The sequence below is a fragment of the Lutra lutra genome, chromosome 2, assembly GCF_902655055.1.
Source record: "Lutra lutra chromosome 2, mLutLut1.2, whole genome shotgun sequence".
Classification (NCBI taxonomy): Eukaryota; Metazoa; Chordata; class Mammalia; order Carnivora; family Mustelidae; genus Lutra; species Lutra lutra.
In genome coordinates, this window is record NC_062279.1 from 161,870,719 (window position 1) to 161,888,909 (window position 18,191).

At 45.5% G+C, this 18,191-nt stretch overlaps 1 protein-coding gene across 1 annotated transcript in view; it reads right to left on the bottom strand.

Annotated features, from left to right (window-relative positions):
* Positions 1-18,191, bottom strand: part of SEL1L3 (SEL1L family member 3) — a 99,876-nt gene that overhangs the window by 23,741 nt on the left and 57,944 nt on the right. The window contains exons 12-17 of the mRNA XM_047719046.1: positions 14,749-14,868; positions 12,832-12,972; positions 9,182-9,244; positions 5,326-5,502; positions 3,050-3,177; positions 639-722 (exon numbers count right to left, since the gene is read on the bottom strand). Coding sequence (XP_047575002.1) covers positions 639-722; positions 3,050-3,177; positions 5,326-5,502; positions 9,182-9,244; positions 12,832-12,972; positions 14,749-14,868 — 713 coding nt within the window. The remainder of the gene's footprint in view (positions 1-638; positions 723-3,049; positions 3,178-5,325; positions 5,503-9,181; positions 9,245-12,831; positions 12,973-14,748; positions 14,869-18,191) is intronic.

Genomic DNA, 18,191 nt, shown 5'->3' on the forward strand with positions numbered 1-18,191 from the left:
TTGGAAAGATGTGCCCTTATTTGTAAAATCAAGGCACAGCAAACAGGGAGCATCTCCAAGTCCTTAGTGCAGTATCTCGTCCCATAGGGTACAGGATGAAATTTGTTAATTCTATCAGAAGAAAGTTAAAATGGAAAATCTGTTTGGCTGTGACATCTGAGGTCTGCTGAGTGAGTTCCAGTAATCCTAGGCTTTTGGCCACGAAAGATGTAGTCACATATCAGTGGAAGGATGTAGCTTGAGCCTTAAACACACTGCTCTCTCTGCTTCCTGTGAACTTTCTGTGCCCTGCCAGGGAGAGGCAGAGGTTCAGCTAAGACCCCTTGTGCTGTCTCCACTCTAAAACCAAAAGGAACAAGCTTGAAGGGGAGGAAAGTCAACACATGCATGTGTCTCTCAACTTGATGAATATGGACACTTCCCCTAGAGAACTAATTTTTGTGTATAATTAAACATGGAAATGCTATGTTTTCTAATCAACAGCCAATCAGTCTGTGATACTCTGAATATCATTACTGGGAGGTCGTGATTTCCCTGCAAATTGCTTTTTCGGTTGTATTTTAAGACTCCATCTCATATGACTACACTGACAAATTGCGGGCTGAGAAAGTTCATTCTAACGTGGGTCCCCAGCTTACCATGAGCCCTCCAGATAGGCATTGAGGCCTTTGCGAATGACGTGACCCAAGTAGCCATTTTTCTCAGCTACGTGCTTTGCCCATCTGAAAAGAAAAGGAATGAGAAAATACCCAAACCATGGCAAATTAAATAATTGCTTTTTTCTTCATATGATCTCAATAAATCCCACTTGGGGATTATTTTGCTTGTTAGAATTTTTACACAGCAACAAACCAGAACTGAACGTTAAGAAGGTAAAGAAAGATGCATTTTGAGAACATTGCTTTCAGTGTCTTTTCTTATAAGTGCTTGGGAAATATCATGTATGGAAATAAAGACATGAAATGTACCTAATGAAAAATACCTGCCGATACGAAAATAGATCATCTTCACCAAGAGTTAGTACTCTCTCCATTAAAACATATTTACTGATTTATTTTAAGGTTTCTCCATTTTTTTTTCTGTTCTCTAATCTATCCTGGAGAATTTTTACTAATAATGAACTGGCCTGTTGTAATCTTTAGACTTACAACCACTAAAAGAATATTATAAGGATATATTACTAGCAAGCTAATAGAAAGGGGAAATAAAATAAAAAAATACTTGATTAATGTAAAGGAAAAGTAAGAAAAAGGGAAACAAGTACAAAGAATGGATGAGAAAAATAAGGAATAAATAGTAAAATGGCAGATTTAAAACAAAATATTTCTGTCAGTTGCATTAAATGTAAATGGTCTAAATACCCCAATAAAAAACTAAACTTGTCAAACTGAATAAAAAGTACACAAAACCCAATTATTTGCTGCTTAGAAGAGACACATTAAAATTAAAAGAAGAAAAGATTAAAAGTAAAGGCTGGAAAAAGATATAACTCTAACAACAACAACAATAACAAAACTCTAACAAGTAAAAAAAAGCAGGTGTAGTAAAATTGACCATATCCTGTCATAAAGAAAGCCTCAACAAATTCCAAAGGACTGAAGTAATTCAGAATGCATTCTTTGATTGCAGTGGAATTAAGCTAGAAATCAATAACAAAAGAAAAATTTATGAAACATATGAATGTTCACACCAAACATTCTAACTAATATTGATAAAAAGCTTCAAGTCTGTCTAGGTCAAGTTTTATCAGTGAGTTCAGATCAGGTTGGATTTTCTCTCGAATGTCTTATGAAACAAAACCTTTTGTAAAGCCAGACTACTGGTATGAGGGTGGTCTAAAGCAGAGGTCTGCAAAGTCTTGTTTTTTTTTTCCTGTAAAAGGCAAGATAAATATTTTAAGCCTTGTGAGCCACACAAGGTCTCTATTTGTATTCATCTTAGTGTGTGCAATTGTCTTACAACCCTTTAAAAATGCAAAAAGCATTCTTAGCTCTTGGGGGTCACACAAAACAGAGGGTGGGCCGCATGTTATTTATGGGCCTTTATTTCCCAACCTCCGTAAAACATTTTCAGATATGCAATGGTCTCAGAAATGTGCCTCCTGTTCACCATTCTCTAGGAAGCTACTGTAGGATGTGCTCTACAAAAGCATAGGCATAAACCAAGAAAGAAGAAGAAATAGGGTCCAGCAAGGAGAACCCAAAAAGACAGAGATGAAGGGGAAGGAAACCCCCCACAGTGATGACAGGGTTAACTTCATCAGGGCAGCTCTGTCCTGAGGGAAGACTCCAGAAGAGATGTCACCGAGATTAGGTTAATCAAATACCTGGTGGGTCTGGACATACTGAGGAGACATTTAGACAACTGTGGGAGAATTTGGAGATTTAAGCATATGAAAAATGATAAGTATGCAGAAAGCTAAGCACCTGAAGAACTATGAAGTATAATTATTACTCCACAGAACACAAAAATTTGTGTAAGAAAGAGAAAGTACTCATAGCCTAACACATGGGTCAGCTGTACCTCAGACTCCCATGGTCCTAATAATGGGCACCCCGATACTAATCTAACCAAAATAATGATATATTTATGGGAAAATGGCACAAGGCGGGAAGTGTGGATGTGTGGGATAGCAGGTGGTGGCAGAATGAGAGGGAACTACATCTTTCATAGAGGGACATCATTAGACAAAGCCTGTAATGAAACTAATAAGAAATAGTATGAGCGTGTCGTTGAAAGAGAGGGGCAAACAGTAAAGAAATAATGAAAAGACTGAAAGTGACTTATTCTTGAGAACAAGAAGTAGTTTGGATGGGGTAGCAGATTTTCTGCTTTTCCCATGTCAAATTATTATTTTTGGGTTTCCATTAAAATGTACTTATTTTCACTTTGTCGAATGAGGTGGCTTTTGAAAGTTTGTGCATGCACAACAGGTAAAAATAAAGGTGAAATTCAAAATTGCAAAACAAAGAACGGGAACTACATTTCCAGGCACAGTGAATAAAGTACATGGCTTTCCCTTTGTACACAACAGCTGACAGGTTCTTACACGACAGCCTTCTCAGGATCTCTAGGGAACGTCTCCAGGTTTCCTGTGATATAATAGAGAGAACACCACAAGGTTCCTTCGATGTGTCCACCCTGTGCAGCCTTATGGAAATATTCACCGGCTAAAGTCTGTAGAGAGATAAACAGAGTCATCTCCTTTGGTGAGGAGTTCTCCCGGCTGGGCTGGTTTCATGGAAACCAACACGTGAGACACTCAACCTGATATTTTCACCAGCTAATCACTTCTGATATCTTTAGGAAAACCAAGTCAAGCTCCAGGAAGACAGCCCATCACAGAAGCCGACCTCTGGGTGTGATAACCTTGACAGTAAGCTATTCTGTCAAGTTTACCAAATAAACAAATAAGACAACACATAGCTATGAATCCCATAACCCCTGTAAACGAAACAGAAGAATATATCAGAAGTCAGGCCAGGTTCACGCCAGGTGAAAATTCAGGCATTGGCTTTCCTAACCTTGCTTAATACCTTTCTTCAAATTCATGCGCCAAGACCTCACCTCCCGTAGGAAGGTGAGAATTAGAATATGACAATAAAAAGCCACACTGGCATATATGTGTGTGGGTGACCAGACATTAGCAATGCATAAAAATATACAGCCTCTTATGCAGGCAGAGAGAGGTGGAGGGGAAAATAAGACAAATGTTTAGAAGGGTGAATGTTCTGCTGGTCACTATTGTTTTTCTGAGGCAGTTAGATGCCATTCGTAAGCCAGGGATTTGGAGTCAGACGGGCTTGGTTCTAAATCCATGCTCTGCTCCTTCCCAGCTGTGTGACCTTGGGCATGGTAGTTCATCTCTCCAACTGCGAGATTTCTTCAACTGAAAAATGTGACTTCTGAAAGTACCTAGCACGAAAGGCTCTTTCAAGGATTAAATGAGATGGATTCTCAAGGCTTAGCACGGTGCTTCACAAAAATTATCTTCCAGTTTCCTACCCTCAGAAACCTGCCGCTGCCTCAGTCTGGCCCATCCCACGAAATGCCCCCTCCACTCTTCTACTTCGATAAATGCCAAACACTTCAGAGTCACCCTGTCTCCTGACACACCTCACATCCAATCTATTAGTAAGCCCTGTCACCTTAACCTTCAAAGTACGTGCATAATCCAGCTACACTTCCGTCCCCCTTCTGGGGTCGCTCATCCTCTCTCACTTGGACTCAATACATTAACCCCCTGCTCTCCTCCTGTCTTCTTTAATCCTAGTCTCTGCTAGGATCCTTTTAAAACACAGCACATCACTGCCCCATCCAAAGCGGCCCAGCGGTTTCCCATCTTCCTTGGAGCAGCTGAGACCTCACAATGACCAGCACATCTGCCTGCCCAACCTTCTCTCCCCCACTTCGCCCCTCCCCTGCTTCCTGCTCCCAGTGCTCCAGCTTCCCTTCTATCCCTAGAGCATGCCACTCCTGCTTTCCTCTAGGGCTTTTGCCCTGACTCCTCACTCCTTCTGGAATATTCTTCCCCCAGATATATGTAAGCCTCTTGTATCCCTAGTGCCTGGAAGAATGCCTGGCATAGGGTGGGCATTCAGGGAAATCTGAGGCCTGTGATGGTGCAGAAATTATAATTACCATCATCAATAGTATTAGTGGACTAATAGGCTAACGAGCTAACGAGGGGCTTCCAGCTTCTGCAAGGATCTCAGTCCTGCCTCCATTAAGCATATGACTATGAGTAAGTTATATACATTCTCAGAACCTTGATGTTCGTTCTGTAAAATGGACATAATCATAGCAGCTATTCCAGAAGATAGTTAGAATGACATGGGGTGCATGTCAAGTATTTCTGAGTATCCATCACAGAGGAAGTGCTTAGCAAATACTGAAGATTGTCACTGTTGTTTTCACTATTATTCAGTCTGGTCTCATATCAGGCAAACCCATCTGGACCCAACTCTCTTTGCTCCTAATGAGATCAATCTCTGTATTGCCTCTCACTCACTCTATCTCGTATCATCCTCCCCTTCCTCCCTAGTTCAGGCCTCCCTCCTCCATGAAGCCTTCCTGACTGCTTTTGATCTTCACGGTTTCCCCTGTCCAGAACTATTTGGGTCATAACAACAAGCACACATGTGACACTTGGCTAGATGCCATCCTTTGCCATCTGCTATCTTATCTTCCTTACTGGACCCTTGAGTTGCTTGAGGACAGGGTCTGTGCCTTGGGTGGCGTCTGCACCTCTCACAGGGCCTCATCCAGACCAGACACACAGCAGACAAGCCAGTGACCAGCTGCACAGCTGGCGTCAAGTCTTACTTGATTCCTTTCAGGAATTCCTGGGAAAATGCCATCCAAATACAGGACTCCCAGATTGTACGATGCATCTGGATTCCCCATTTCTTCGGCTTTTAACCAGTACTTTGCTGCTTTGGCATAATTTTTCTTGAATTTGTGGTAATACCATCCCAAGCCATTGACTGCCTGATGTAATCCCTAGATTTTAGAACAAGAAAAAAAAAATAACGTTTTTGTTTGTTTGTTTGTTTGTTCGTTTTTAATGAAACCTAAACAGAATCTATTGTTGGGAAAGCACTCTGCCGGGTCTGAGCAAAACCCTTCCCATCTCTTTCTGGGGGCAGATAGCGTTGAAGAAAAGCTAAGTGTTAAAACCAAGGGCCTTCTCAGAACCTTCCCCTGGGGGGCGTTTCACCCGGCTGCTGCCAGGATTTTCTGCTTTCCAGCTCCGCAGTCATGCTGCCCCCAAATCATGGCTCAGCTCCTGAGGGCTCTTCCACAAAGCCCTCGTCTCCAAAAGGTCTCTTATTGCCCTGAAGGATCAACAGTGACCTTGCAACTCATGAGTGCTCACCTGCGAGAGGAGAACTGACAGCCCCTGCCACTGGGACAGTTTTCTAGGTGACCCGCCTGCCCATCTGTTGATTACTCTGCCCGAACATCAACAAATTCTCTGAGGGAAGCAGCTGCAACAGCCTACTTGCAAAGCACAGGGGCTTCGAGGCTACTAAGAGTCCCAGTCCTGAGGGTGGGTGGGTGGGGGTAGATTCAGGAGGGTGGGGGTAGAGGGGGCTGAGGCAGAGTGGGAGGGAGGTGGGGGATGGGAGGAGGGTTTGTTTTTGTTGTGTTTTTTTAAGATTTCATTTATTTGTCAGAGAGAAAGAGAGAGGGGGAGAGCAAGCAAGTGCATAAGCAGGGGGAACCACAGGCTGAGGGAGAAGCAGGCTCCCTGCTGAGCGAGGAGCCTGATGTGGGACCCTGGGATCATGACCTGAGCCGAAGGCAGATGCTTAACTGATGGAACCACCCAGGCGTCTCCGGAAGGAGGGTTTTAAAACTGTGTCTAGACCTGGGGCTGGTACCAAGGAAGTGCTTCATGTGGATGGAGTCTGGAGCCTCCTTGTAATTTCATCCTATCAGGTGCCTGCATGTGCTTTCCCCAGATGCTCCCACGTGCTTCCACAGGGCAGCCCGCAGCTTGGTTGTTGAGGCTCGGAAGCCCCGCAGGGGTGTGAGTGCTGTGGAAGGAGGCTCTGGCCCACAGTGAGATACCTGTGTGTAGACCTGGGCATGCAGGGTTCTCATGTCTCCCTTTCTGCCAGACCCACCAAACCATGAAGAAGCAGGGGGGAAAGGATCCGAGGGTCAAACAGTGCCTTGCACCTGTGAGACTTATTCAATCAGAGTCCAAGTACAGAACCAAATCTACCAGGCTGAGACTTTTCAGTCTCCAACAGATCCTAAAAAGCTAGGCTACCTAGATTTCTTCCTAGATTCCAGCTGCCAGAAAGACCAGAGGGAAAGAAATGAACAAAGCCCATTAAAACAGAAGCTCTAGGGCATGTGGGTGGCTTAGTCGGTTAAGCATCTGCCTTCACCTCAGGTCATGATTCCAGGGTCCTGGGACAGAGTCCCACATCGGGCTCCCTAATCAGTGGCGAGTCTGCTTCTCCCTTTCCGGAGCTCTGTGATCTCTCTTGCTTTCACTGTGTCTCAAAAAAATAAATAAAGTCTTAAAAAAAATAAAATAAAATAAGATAGAAGCTCCATGAGGGCAGGAATCTTTGTTTTGTGTCCCAAGTACCTATGTTAGTGCTTGCCACAAGTAGACGTTCAATAAATATTTGACGAATGAATGAAAGCCACCCTTCACATGCAGTGTTAAACAAAATGGAATCCAAATCCTACACCCTGAGGGTGGAGAGTAGGGTTGGGATCTGCAGGCCCCCAAGATAGCTGATTCCCAAGCCAGCTGACGTCAGGAAGGGTGTCAGTGCTGTGGACCTAGTCATGGAAGCCTTCTTCCCGGACTGCATGCTGTACAGGGTGCAAGGTGGTCTCCTGGAAAGTCTGGCAGAATGCCTCTCAATCACGTAACAGAGCAGGCCATACTATAGAGTGGCAAGAGCCAGCTTTGGGATAAGCCTATGGAAGGTACACATCACAGTGACTTCTGCTACAAAGCCAGAGGCCACAGGCGTATTCAAATGCACCTGTCATCTCTCAAAACATCTGCAGAACTCCATGAGGAATCGCATCTGGAGCCCCACAAAAATCCTGTCTTCTCTCTTACTGATCAGACTCCGCTCTGGACATATACAGCTTGAACACCAGATTTGCTCCCATGTGACTTTTCGCTCATTCCAAAAACCAAACCGCGTGGGACCTTCCCCACAGTGCCTGACAAAGACTAGCGGCCTCAAAATCCCATGCCGGGTGAATAAGTGAGAATCACACTACACTTTTAAGGATGTGATGACTCCAGGCCATAACGCAGCATTTCCCAATCCTCACCGAAGCTCTGCTAAGAATCCCTTCATCCGGATCCCATCCAGAAGAGACTCTTAATCTCACAAAACAAACTGAAGGTTGCTAGGGGGTAAGGGGGTAGGGATAGGGCGGTTGGGTTATGGACACTGGGGAGGGTATGGGCTATGGTGAGTGCTGTGAAATGTCTAAGCCTGATGGTTCACAGACCTATACCTCTGGGGCAAATAATATATTATATGTTAATTAAAAAAAAAAAGAATCCCTTCCCAACAAAGCACATTAGACATCAGCTCACCACTAAGGATGGCTGAAGAGATGCAAATTTCACATCTGCCATGGCAAGCCCATCACGGCCCTGTTTTAGGGGGCTTTGGGCTAAATGCCCTCAAGGACCACCATTCAACAGCCTCGATACTTCTGCCCTTTAACCTGTAAGGGGGCAGGAGCTGGTGTGCCCTTCAATGGGCTCCCTTCTCTTGGGTCATGTGCCCTCTTGACACCACCACGGTGGACGGAAAGGCTCTCGGTTTATTCCGTGTTCCAACCTCCTGTTCTACACACACAAAAAGAGACTCTGAACTTCTCAGGGGAGGATGAGGGGGTTGGAAATCAGCTTCAGGAGTCTTTGTCGATGAGGCAAATATTAGCGGCCTTGGGGAGGGGGGCTCTTTCAAGAGCCAGAAGGGCTATAGAGGACTCCGTCAAGGCTGTAGAATTATAGTGGTTTCTACAAATTTATATGCAAATCCACACGCATGCACCTGTGAGCGTGCTTGCTTGTGAGGGTGTGCACGCCTTGTACGTATGCGTACACGTCACCCCCCCAACCCCTGCAAGCAGTATTTAACCTCCATTCTGTAGTGCTATCATGTAACCGGCTAACTTGACAACATCTTAGAGTAAATAGTGACCAAAACAAAGCAATTTTTAAACCTGGCTGTCAACTTGCTAAACATCCTCATTATTAAAGCACGGGCAGGGCACAGGGATTGGACACAACAGGGTTAACCTTTACAGGAATTAGGCTTTTGGTTTTCCTAATTCAGCGGCATATCTACATATCCATTCAGTTCCAAGGAGCACCGCTCCCCACTGCTTGTTATCAGAGCAGCCTGTGATTATAATTTTAGCCTTCAAACAAAATCTGCCTGCATTCTATTGACTGGAAGGTGAGTTTAGCTTTTGAATTCTGCTGTCCCCATTGTGGCGGGTTTCTGTCTGTGTCTCAGTTTCGAAGTGACTAATCACCGCGATGGCAGTGACCCTCCCACCTCACTCCGTTTTCTAGGGGCTGGGCCACGGGATGGCCATTTACTCTCGCAGACTTGTGAGTGTGTGGGTGTGTGTGGCGCAAATGTTTCCCTCTGACAATATGCAGAAGTGTTACCTTGGAAGCCGCTTTCTTCATCAGCTCCAAAGCAAGCCGTCTGTTCTTTTTCACTCCTTGACCCTAAACAATGATAAACAGCGATGAGCATGAAGAAAATAAATGCAGAGCGCTCTCGGAAACATCCTAGAGGTGTATCAGTGCTCCACATAAAAAACTTAAAAAAGAAAACACAAGCCTTCTTCATTAAAAGCCTTATCTTCAGGGTTTCTACATGCAGAGCTCGTCTATCATCCTCCTCCTCATCATCACTATGATTTTGCTTGTATGTGTGGTTCAGGGCCAGCAGATCTCAGCTTGCCAGCTCAGCGTCCCTACAAACCCCCCATCATCACCAAGGGAATGGCGTTCCTATGGATTTGACAAGAGAAGCCCTGAAGAACAGTGAAATGAGTCTGGCCATCCTGGATGCGTTTCCTGCAGATGGCCTCGTTTGCGAGTCTGATGTCACACTTGATCTGCGATGGACAGCCAGAAGTTATTGGGCTGTACTTTGCAGCCTTCCTGGGTCCTCTTGGGAGTCCAGACCAGTTCAGGAGCCAGACGAGAAGAGGATAGGACCCCTTGGCCTCCGTCGACTCAGATGTTGACAGAAACGGACAAGGTTCCTCCCGCAAAATGAAGCTTTTCCAGCAGAGGTGGTTTGAGCACCGCCACAGAGAGAAATGGCTCTGGGGTTCTTGCTACAAGAGAGGAACTTTGTGGGATCACACTGAGGGGTGGGGAGGATGGCATGGAGGAGCAGCAGGTCTGAGGGTAGGGCAAGAGAGGGTCTCATGGTCTCTCTTACTATAGGACTGACAATAAAGATGGTGGGTAAGGCCAGCTGGATGAAAACCATCGGCGCTACCGAACTCACCAAGCGTCTGTGTTGACAAATACATGGCATGTGCCCCGTGGAGTCTTCCTGGTCATAGATGAAGCAGTTGATGGCATAACATGTGATATAATTTTGGAGTGGGGCGGGGGGGCTTTGCAAGGAACATAGCTTTTAACTCTACTGAAGACGGCACAAGCAAACATCCCTGTGTTAGTTGAAGTGTGCCCAGCACTGTGTTGCTGTATCTAATCCTCACCACATGCCTGGGAAGATGCTGCTAGTGTTCCCTTCTGAACCCTTGCCCAGGGTCTCACAGTGAGTGAGATGCAGAGGTAGGATTTGAACCCAAGCAGGCAGGCTCCACGCTCCAAGCTCATAACTAGCACACTCTCCTTCCTCCCGTGCGTTCCCATTCTGTGCTCAGAATGTATAATGACTCATAACCTCCTTACAGAAACTGTGCAGGATGTGTTTGTCTCCTTATTTTTCAGGACCCCAAATAAAATTGTGAACCCAACTAAAAGTCAAATTATACACACCAAGTTTCTCCTGGCCTTGAAGTTACCTACTTAATGAAACTGATGAGCTGAAGCAAAGTTGGAAGATGGAAATATTTTTTCAGAAATGCAACATTACTTCATTTAATATAGAGAAAGAGGAAAGGGAAAAGGACATGGAGGCTACTTGGAATAACTGGACGGGGCTATGGGACAACCTTTTTGGACTTCTGGAAAAGCGTCAGAAAGAACAAGATGACAGAATGTTAGAACCTGGTAGAACTCGAGGTTTATCTTCATCAACTTCTTTGCTTTGAAGGAATAAAACAGGAGGATGACTTTACCCAAAGCCTCACAGTTAGATCTGCGACTAGAATTCAGGTATTCTGATTTCTAGGTGCCAAACATTTTCCAGAATATTTGTTATGGAAACCAAAGTGGGACAATTTCTTGCACAAAGCCTCTGCACTAGGCCCAAATCTGAGTTGTACTGGAAGTTGTTAAGTGATAGAAATGTAAAGTCCTGATACATAGTAAGTGCTCAGTAATGTCCACTGGGTGAATTCATGGAAAACAGCTGCTACAGTAAATGTCAAAGTGCTATCCTCGTGTCATGCAAGAGGGGATGGCTTGCTGTCTTGGACAAGCCATAGTCACCATGGCGCCATCATACGACACGCCAAATGCCTGCACGGAGCTCCAGAGCACATGGCTGTTCTTCACATTTTGGAAGGTCATCTTCTGCATGGGACTCCTTCACATGGAACACACTTAAAGGGACCTTCTGACCACAGGTAAAATCTTCCCATTACTGAAATACCGATAAGGGGCTTTTATCCCCCTGAGGGATTCTTTGTTAGAATGCAGGAAAACCAAAAATCTTTAAGGTTGGGAAAGCAGACATTGCGTCACCTCCAGAGTCATTTATTACTGTATTTGCCTCTCCCTCGAGATGGTGAGCTCCTGGTGGGCAGAAGTAATGTCTGATTCATGCTGTTATCTTCTCTGGACCTTGACAGGGGCCAGCCTCAGGTCCGGCGGACAGTGCCTCTCTGTGCCTGCCCTCCCCACCGCTGCACGAGCCCCTTGAGGTCGGAGACACAGCACACACATCCATCTGTCCCTCCCTCTGGCACAGTGTGTGGCATTTGGTCAGGCCGGAATGGGTGTTTATTGAATAAACACATGGATGCATCAGCATATGGCTAGGAGTCAAACCATTTCTATGTTGACTTGACTACTGAAAAAGGAAAAGTCCAGACCCTAAATTAGGAAACTGTATGGTATGATCCAATAGGTTTTAAGGCGTTAGAGGATTAGGAATGTAGCAAAGCCATGGCTGTGAATCAGTGAGTGGCCACAGCTGTGGTTCTGAAGATGGACCTGGCCACGTGACTCCATGCCCTCGTTTGAAGACACTTGCTATCTGAGGGCAGCTGCTTTCTTTGGGCATGACATGGGGCCCAGGGGCTTCCACACCGGGACCAACAGAAATTTGCTTTTCCAAGGCTGGTGAGTTGATATCTTGTGTTTGGGGGTGAAGAACACAGATTCTGAAGCCATAGTGCCGGGATCCCAGTCCCAGATCTCTAAAATGTACCAATTGTGTGACCTTGAGCATATTAAAAATCCTTTCTCGACCTCGATTACCACATATATATACACAAACAGCAATCTTAATGCCTCCCCGTGTATAAATCAGGTAATACGTGCTCAATCAGTGCAAACTAGGAGGATTTCCTATAAGACAGTATTTTACATTTCTCGAAGCCCATTCATTATGTTATCTCATTCAGTCCCTGGTCATCACCATTTCCCCATGAGATCAAGTAACTCCAAGGACACCAAGCTGATGACTGTGGAGGAGGGACCTGAATTCCATTCTCTGCCTCCTGGGCTAATGTTCTTTCAACCCATCCCCCGTTTTCCTGTTGGCTTAAAACAAGATCTTTGTTTTTGACCAAACAGACTGTTGGGAGCCAGCCCAAAGGGGCACTTAGGTTAAGCTGTAATTCAATGACAACTTGCAGTACCTCTAGGGGATGGTTGGGCATTTTTTCTAATCCATAAAATAGGGGTGCTTCCTCTAGACAGTTCTTGTAAAAGCAAAGAGAATTCAGGTGCCAAACATAAGACTAATGATTAAAAATGAGACCAGTGGACTGTTTCTGACTCTGCCTTTTCAGCAAATATCCTTTTCCATCAAGAGTGACAGAAGCATATACTGAGTTTCTCCAGTTACAGACTCCTTGTTTGCCTGCACACCTATGGGAAACTGCTCCAGAAGCCTGATAAGAATTGCATAATTTCAGCCCAAATTGAGGGACTCTTACCTTGAACAACACAATGGCATAGTCATATATTAAGGCAGGGTCCTCAGTCTCCAGGGCGCCTTTGGCGTACCACTCGATCGCTGCCTCAGGATTCTTGGCCACACCTTGCTGGCCCCAGAACAGCATCTGGGCCAATCGTTGCTTCAAGACAGTAGCAAATTAAGAATAATTACTTTCCTGTGTAATGCTTAACATAAGGCTTTAAAAGGTGAAAGGACAAACCCAGTTCAAAATGTTTTCATATCAAGAACCAGGAATTAGGCAGACACATGACCTCTTCCAACTGGAGGCTAGAGCCCTGAAAGGTGAACTTGTGTAAATACAAGTCCTTAGCCCCAGTGGGAAACAATGCATGTCTGGACGTGAACGTCAATCAGTCTACTGCACCAAGGGCCAGAGTCAGATGGAACTTGGTCAACAATGAATGTCTCCTCTCTTCAAAGCACCTTTCTTTTGGAAGGTACATGCTGTCCCCTTAGCCTCATGAGTGGCCTGGAGGTGTGTGCACATCCGTATCAAAAGGTACTCATCTCCTCCCACCCCAGCATTTGTCCACATGGCTCATTCCACCATGACACTCAAGGCTGGGAGTTCTCTGGCGATCAGAACCTCACGATGTGATTTGTCTGCCTTTCTCCCCTTGGCCCCCACTCAGCAAAGCTCAGTAGAAGGTCGTGGAAGCTACACAACAAAGATTTGCTGAACGAAGACAGGAAAGTTCATACAAGCCCTGGAGCACCTGGGAAATGACTCTGACCAAGGTATTTCCAGAACCAGACACTGGAATTCCTTCCTGCACTAGAAAGACTGCAGGCTAGGGACGGACGCCCAAGAAGGGAGCCAGAGAAACGTTTGTTAACATTCTGGCCCCATTCTGGACCCTTGTGGTCTTTCTTCCTTTCTGCTTCTTCTTCTATTTCCTTTTCTTCCTACCCCCACTCAAGGACTTCCAACTTCCAGCAAAGTATCTCCTGACAATGCTAGGAAGATCAGCACAGATAGGTGGGAGACCCATTACTAAAGGGTCTCTGAAATGGTTGCTTGCCGATGCACTTGTCTTTTCTGTCTTCTTTCTTTTTCCCATCACTGGGCTTCTGCCTGCTTAGCAGACCCAGAGGCCCTTCCCCACACTGTATGCTCATTAGGAGCTTGAAGCAAAAGCTAAGGCCATTCTTTAGGAAGCTTTCTCCCTCCCGGTTCAGTCTGCCTAAGCTGCTTCCCATCAAGGGTTTCTCTTCATAGTGCAGTCAAGGCAAGAAGTCAGAAAGAAAAAGTTCTCCCAGCTTTCTGCCCTTCCTGGTACCTCAGAAAAGTCCATCCAAGAAACGAGACATGCTCAAGAGCCAAGGTTGGTCCATGGGTCATGCTGCACCTGATTTCTGTTACTCCTCTAGCTGAATTCATGGCTTTCTTCTTGATACCCATCTAATCTCTCCTGCACCCCAAGATGCTTCTTTTTTATTTCTATCAGTGCCCTAAAGTGTCTGATGGTAGTCTTTAGGACAGATTACAAACCTTACAGCTCTCTCTCCTTTTGGGTGCAGACTTTGGACTACACCGAAGTCAAGAGAGACCACGTGACTTACGCTGGCCGGTAAAATGTGAGAGATGGCTTGTGCCGCTTCTGAGCAGAATCCTGCTGCCATGGCTATGGAAGCCTGTGCTGCAGTGAAGCCCCCGTTAGCTCCATTGGGAGGGGTCTACGAGAGCACAGCACATGCTCACCCCATCAGACAGGTAGCGGGAGTAAGAAACGAACCCACGTTGCTTTAAGCCAGTAAGATTTGTGTTTTGTTTTTTTTTTTTTTTTTTTTTTACTGTGGCAGAACCTGGGCTATTATTATTATTATTTTTTTTTTTTTGAACCTGGGCTATTATAATTGATAGGCTTTCCAAAGCAGTGGACCACATTTTTACCTGAGCTGCCGCATTGCCTCGGGTGGCTTCATGCTTCAACCACATAAAGACATCTCCATCCTCTTTGGTCTGTACCTTGAGCGTTTCATCATCCTTCAGTCTAATTGTTTCAACATACGCCTGGAAAGGAAGGAAGGAAGGGAGACAGGGAGGGAGGGAAGAAGGAAGGAGAGGGAAGGAGGGGGAGAAGGGAAATGTCCAAATGATTTGGGCATGAAAGAGCCAGACATTATTCTTAAACTAGCAATTGCTCAAGTAAAAAACTACATGAATAATTGAAATATGAGGTGTGCTCACGATGCCACGAGATCAGATTCTTCTTAAATGAATGTATCACATCACATCTATCCAAATGGGCATTTTTGTTCCTATCAAAGCATTTACCCTGGGAGGGCAAAATTTCCTCCACTTTTGCTTCTGCTGCTCAAGCTTGTTCAGAAGACCACTTTCATGCTACTGATTTCAGAGCCAGATTACAAACAGCATCAAAAAGGGTAAATCAATATTTTCTAAGTATAACCTTGGTTTTTTTTTTTTTTTATCCCAAAGTGTTATTATCCTGCATGACTAACCCTTCTTATTTAGCGGGCTCAGCTTCAAATGTCTTTTGGCTATTTCCAAAAATTAAATCTACCCTGGAAAAAAAGAGGGCATGTTCACTCTGAGGACGTGAGCAAGAACGTGCTAGAGGCTCTAAGGATGAACTCAAAGGGAGAGTTCACAAAATGTTGTGAATTGGCACACAGCCTCCGAGGTATCCGACTCCTCTGAAGAAAATCAGACTCATTTTGATGTGTAAATTTTGGCTGTTTATCAAGAGACCAGTTCTGTTGTTTCACGGTCTCTCCTTACACATAATGAACTCTCTTTAACAATGCCATGAGGGGTACTGGAACGGGCTTCCCACACCCTGCACATGCCACGGGCAGATGGTGAAAAAAATTGGATCTGCATGAGTTTGGGAAAGAAACCTCAGAGGACAAGGAGCCAGTCCTGATTTCCCTTCTGACTCTCTTTGTTTGTTAGTTAAGAAACGTCCTTATATTCATGAACTCTGGCCTGCAGCCCCATTCCTGAGACTGGCAGGTCCCTTCTGGGGGCAAGGGGGCGGGGTGGGAGCTGGAAAGTGGGGATGGTGCTGAAGCTCAGCACCCAGCAGGTATCACATCCTGCTCAGTGTCTTACCTGGAGAGGCCACCAAGTGAATAATAACAATTTGAATAATGACACCCACTACCTTTTATTGAAACCATCTCTGTGCCGGATATTTAAAATTTTTATTTCTCACTTCATCCTCACCAAAGGCTGCGACCCAAATATCACTGTCCTCGATTTATAGGCAAAGAAACTGAGGCTCCAAAGGTGAAACCATGAGCTCACGGTCCCTTTGTAGAGCAGGCACGGAAGCCAGGCTGGCTTAATTCTGAAGACAGAGTGCTTTCCGGCTCCCCATAGTGTTGCCCTCTAGCAAGAAAGCCCTAGAATCCACTCTGTCTCCTTGACTCTGACAAGGGTGTGACCAATGAGCTGGCGTTTCAGCTCAAACTCCAGGGGACACTCTACTATCTGTGATTAGCCTGGAAATGGGCTGAAGCTTGAGTTATTCAAATAATGGAATTCCCAGCTAGAATTCTTTTTTCAACAGGAGAACTTGGGTATTTTGATTTTTGGTTGTTTTTCTTCTCCTCATTTTGTTTCTTTCTCTTTAATTTTTGTCACTGATATATCAGTAATGTTGCACTGATGATATATCACTGTTCTAATTGCTTTGCCCAAGACTGGCTCATTGAATCTTTGCAACCTTATAAGAATATGACTGCCAATATTCCCATTTCTCTGATGTAGAAACTGAGGCTCAGAAGTTAAGTAACTCATCCGAGATCATATATTTAGTTCTTCAAACTTAGGAGTCAAACTCAGGCTGGCCAGCAGTGGGGCTCATGGGCCTCACCCACCAGTGAAGGGCTCATACATCTGAGAGGAAGCAAATGGTAGACTGTTCCGTTGTCTTCCCGGAGACATAGTGAATTCAAACAGTGTCATGAGGAGGGTCTTGGCAAAGGTCATGTTTATGGGGGATCCTGGGCAGCTGGGCATAATTCTGAAGAAGAAGGAACACTTCTGTCCTTTGTATCACTGTCCCGTGGACCAGCCCCTTCTACTCATCTGGGTCGTGACATCAAGCTTTGCAGCAGGATGGGGCCATTAAGAGCACAGCCTTTCACATCAGACCAAGGGGAACTCTAACTCACCACTAACTACCCATGGGCCTTGGGCCACTAACTTTACTGAGCCAAGATTCAGTCTCTGCATCCACAAAATGGAGCTTAGCATGGTACTTGCTATATTGAAAGCATTCAACCTATCAGCCATTATTTTTCATAATATTTTTTATAATTAAAAAAAAATATTTTTTATATTTTTTTATAATATCAGCCATTATTTTTTATAATAGAAAGGCCTAGGTTCAAACTGAGGCCCCATGACTCATTTGCTGTGTGACCTTGCGCAGTTCTTTAGCTTCTCTGAGTCTCAGCTGCCTGCTCTGTAAAATGGGAGCTGACCTCATAGGGCTGAGTGAGGCTCAAACGAGATGGTATATACAGAGCTTCGCAGAGAGGATGGCATATGCTAAGCTCTCAGCGACGGAACTCATCATTTGTTAGGTCCTTAGCTCGCCCTAACATGTCAAAGGCTGCCAGCAGTTCAGAACATCCACCCTCCTGTGGACTTTGCGGTTTCATGCAGCTCTCGGCCTTCTGTTGTGGGGACGGTCTCTCTAGAGAATGTTATGCTTTAGAAGATGGAAGAAACAGAATCTGAGGAGGGGGTGGTGGGGCCAGAAACATTTGAGAGAGCTCATACCATGGGCTGGGCTCCACTAGGCGCACGTCATGTGGACTAACTTACTCAAGCTGCAGTGACCACATGAGATGTGCACCATCGTGGCACCCACCTGAAGGGTGAAAAGCTGTACAGAGACAGGGGTGAGGAAAACTACCCGAGATTTCACACCCAGTGAACCGCAGACCTGGGACCCAAACGAGGCAAATCTGGCCCTGGGGCCATACCTTAGTTGTCTGCCACTCCCGGGCAGCTGGTTGCCTCTCCGTGGTGCTGGGATCCCTATGGCTTCTCCTTGGTGCTGGAATCACTATGGTGGCCACTAGCGCCACATCAGAGCCACATGCCTGGGGCCTTCTGTGAAAGCCCACCACCTACAAGGACATCCGATGAAGGAACAACCCCTACAAGCAAGCAACGCTTGGTGGTTCATTCATTCAAACCATGTTTTGTGACCGGAGAATGATGCTTCAGATGGAGACATCCCAAGCCAGGAAGAAGCTGTGCTGGGCAGAGTGACGGGGTGGGGGGTGGGGGCCAGAGCTGGGTAGAGGCGGCCAGGGACCGAGAGGCCCCACCCTGACCAGTGCCGGGATTTC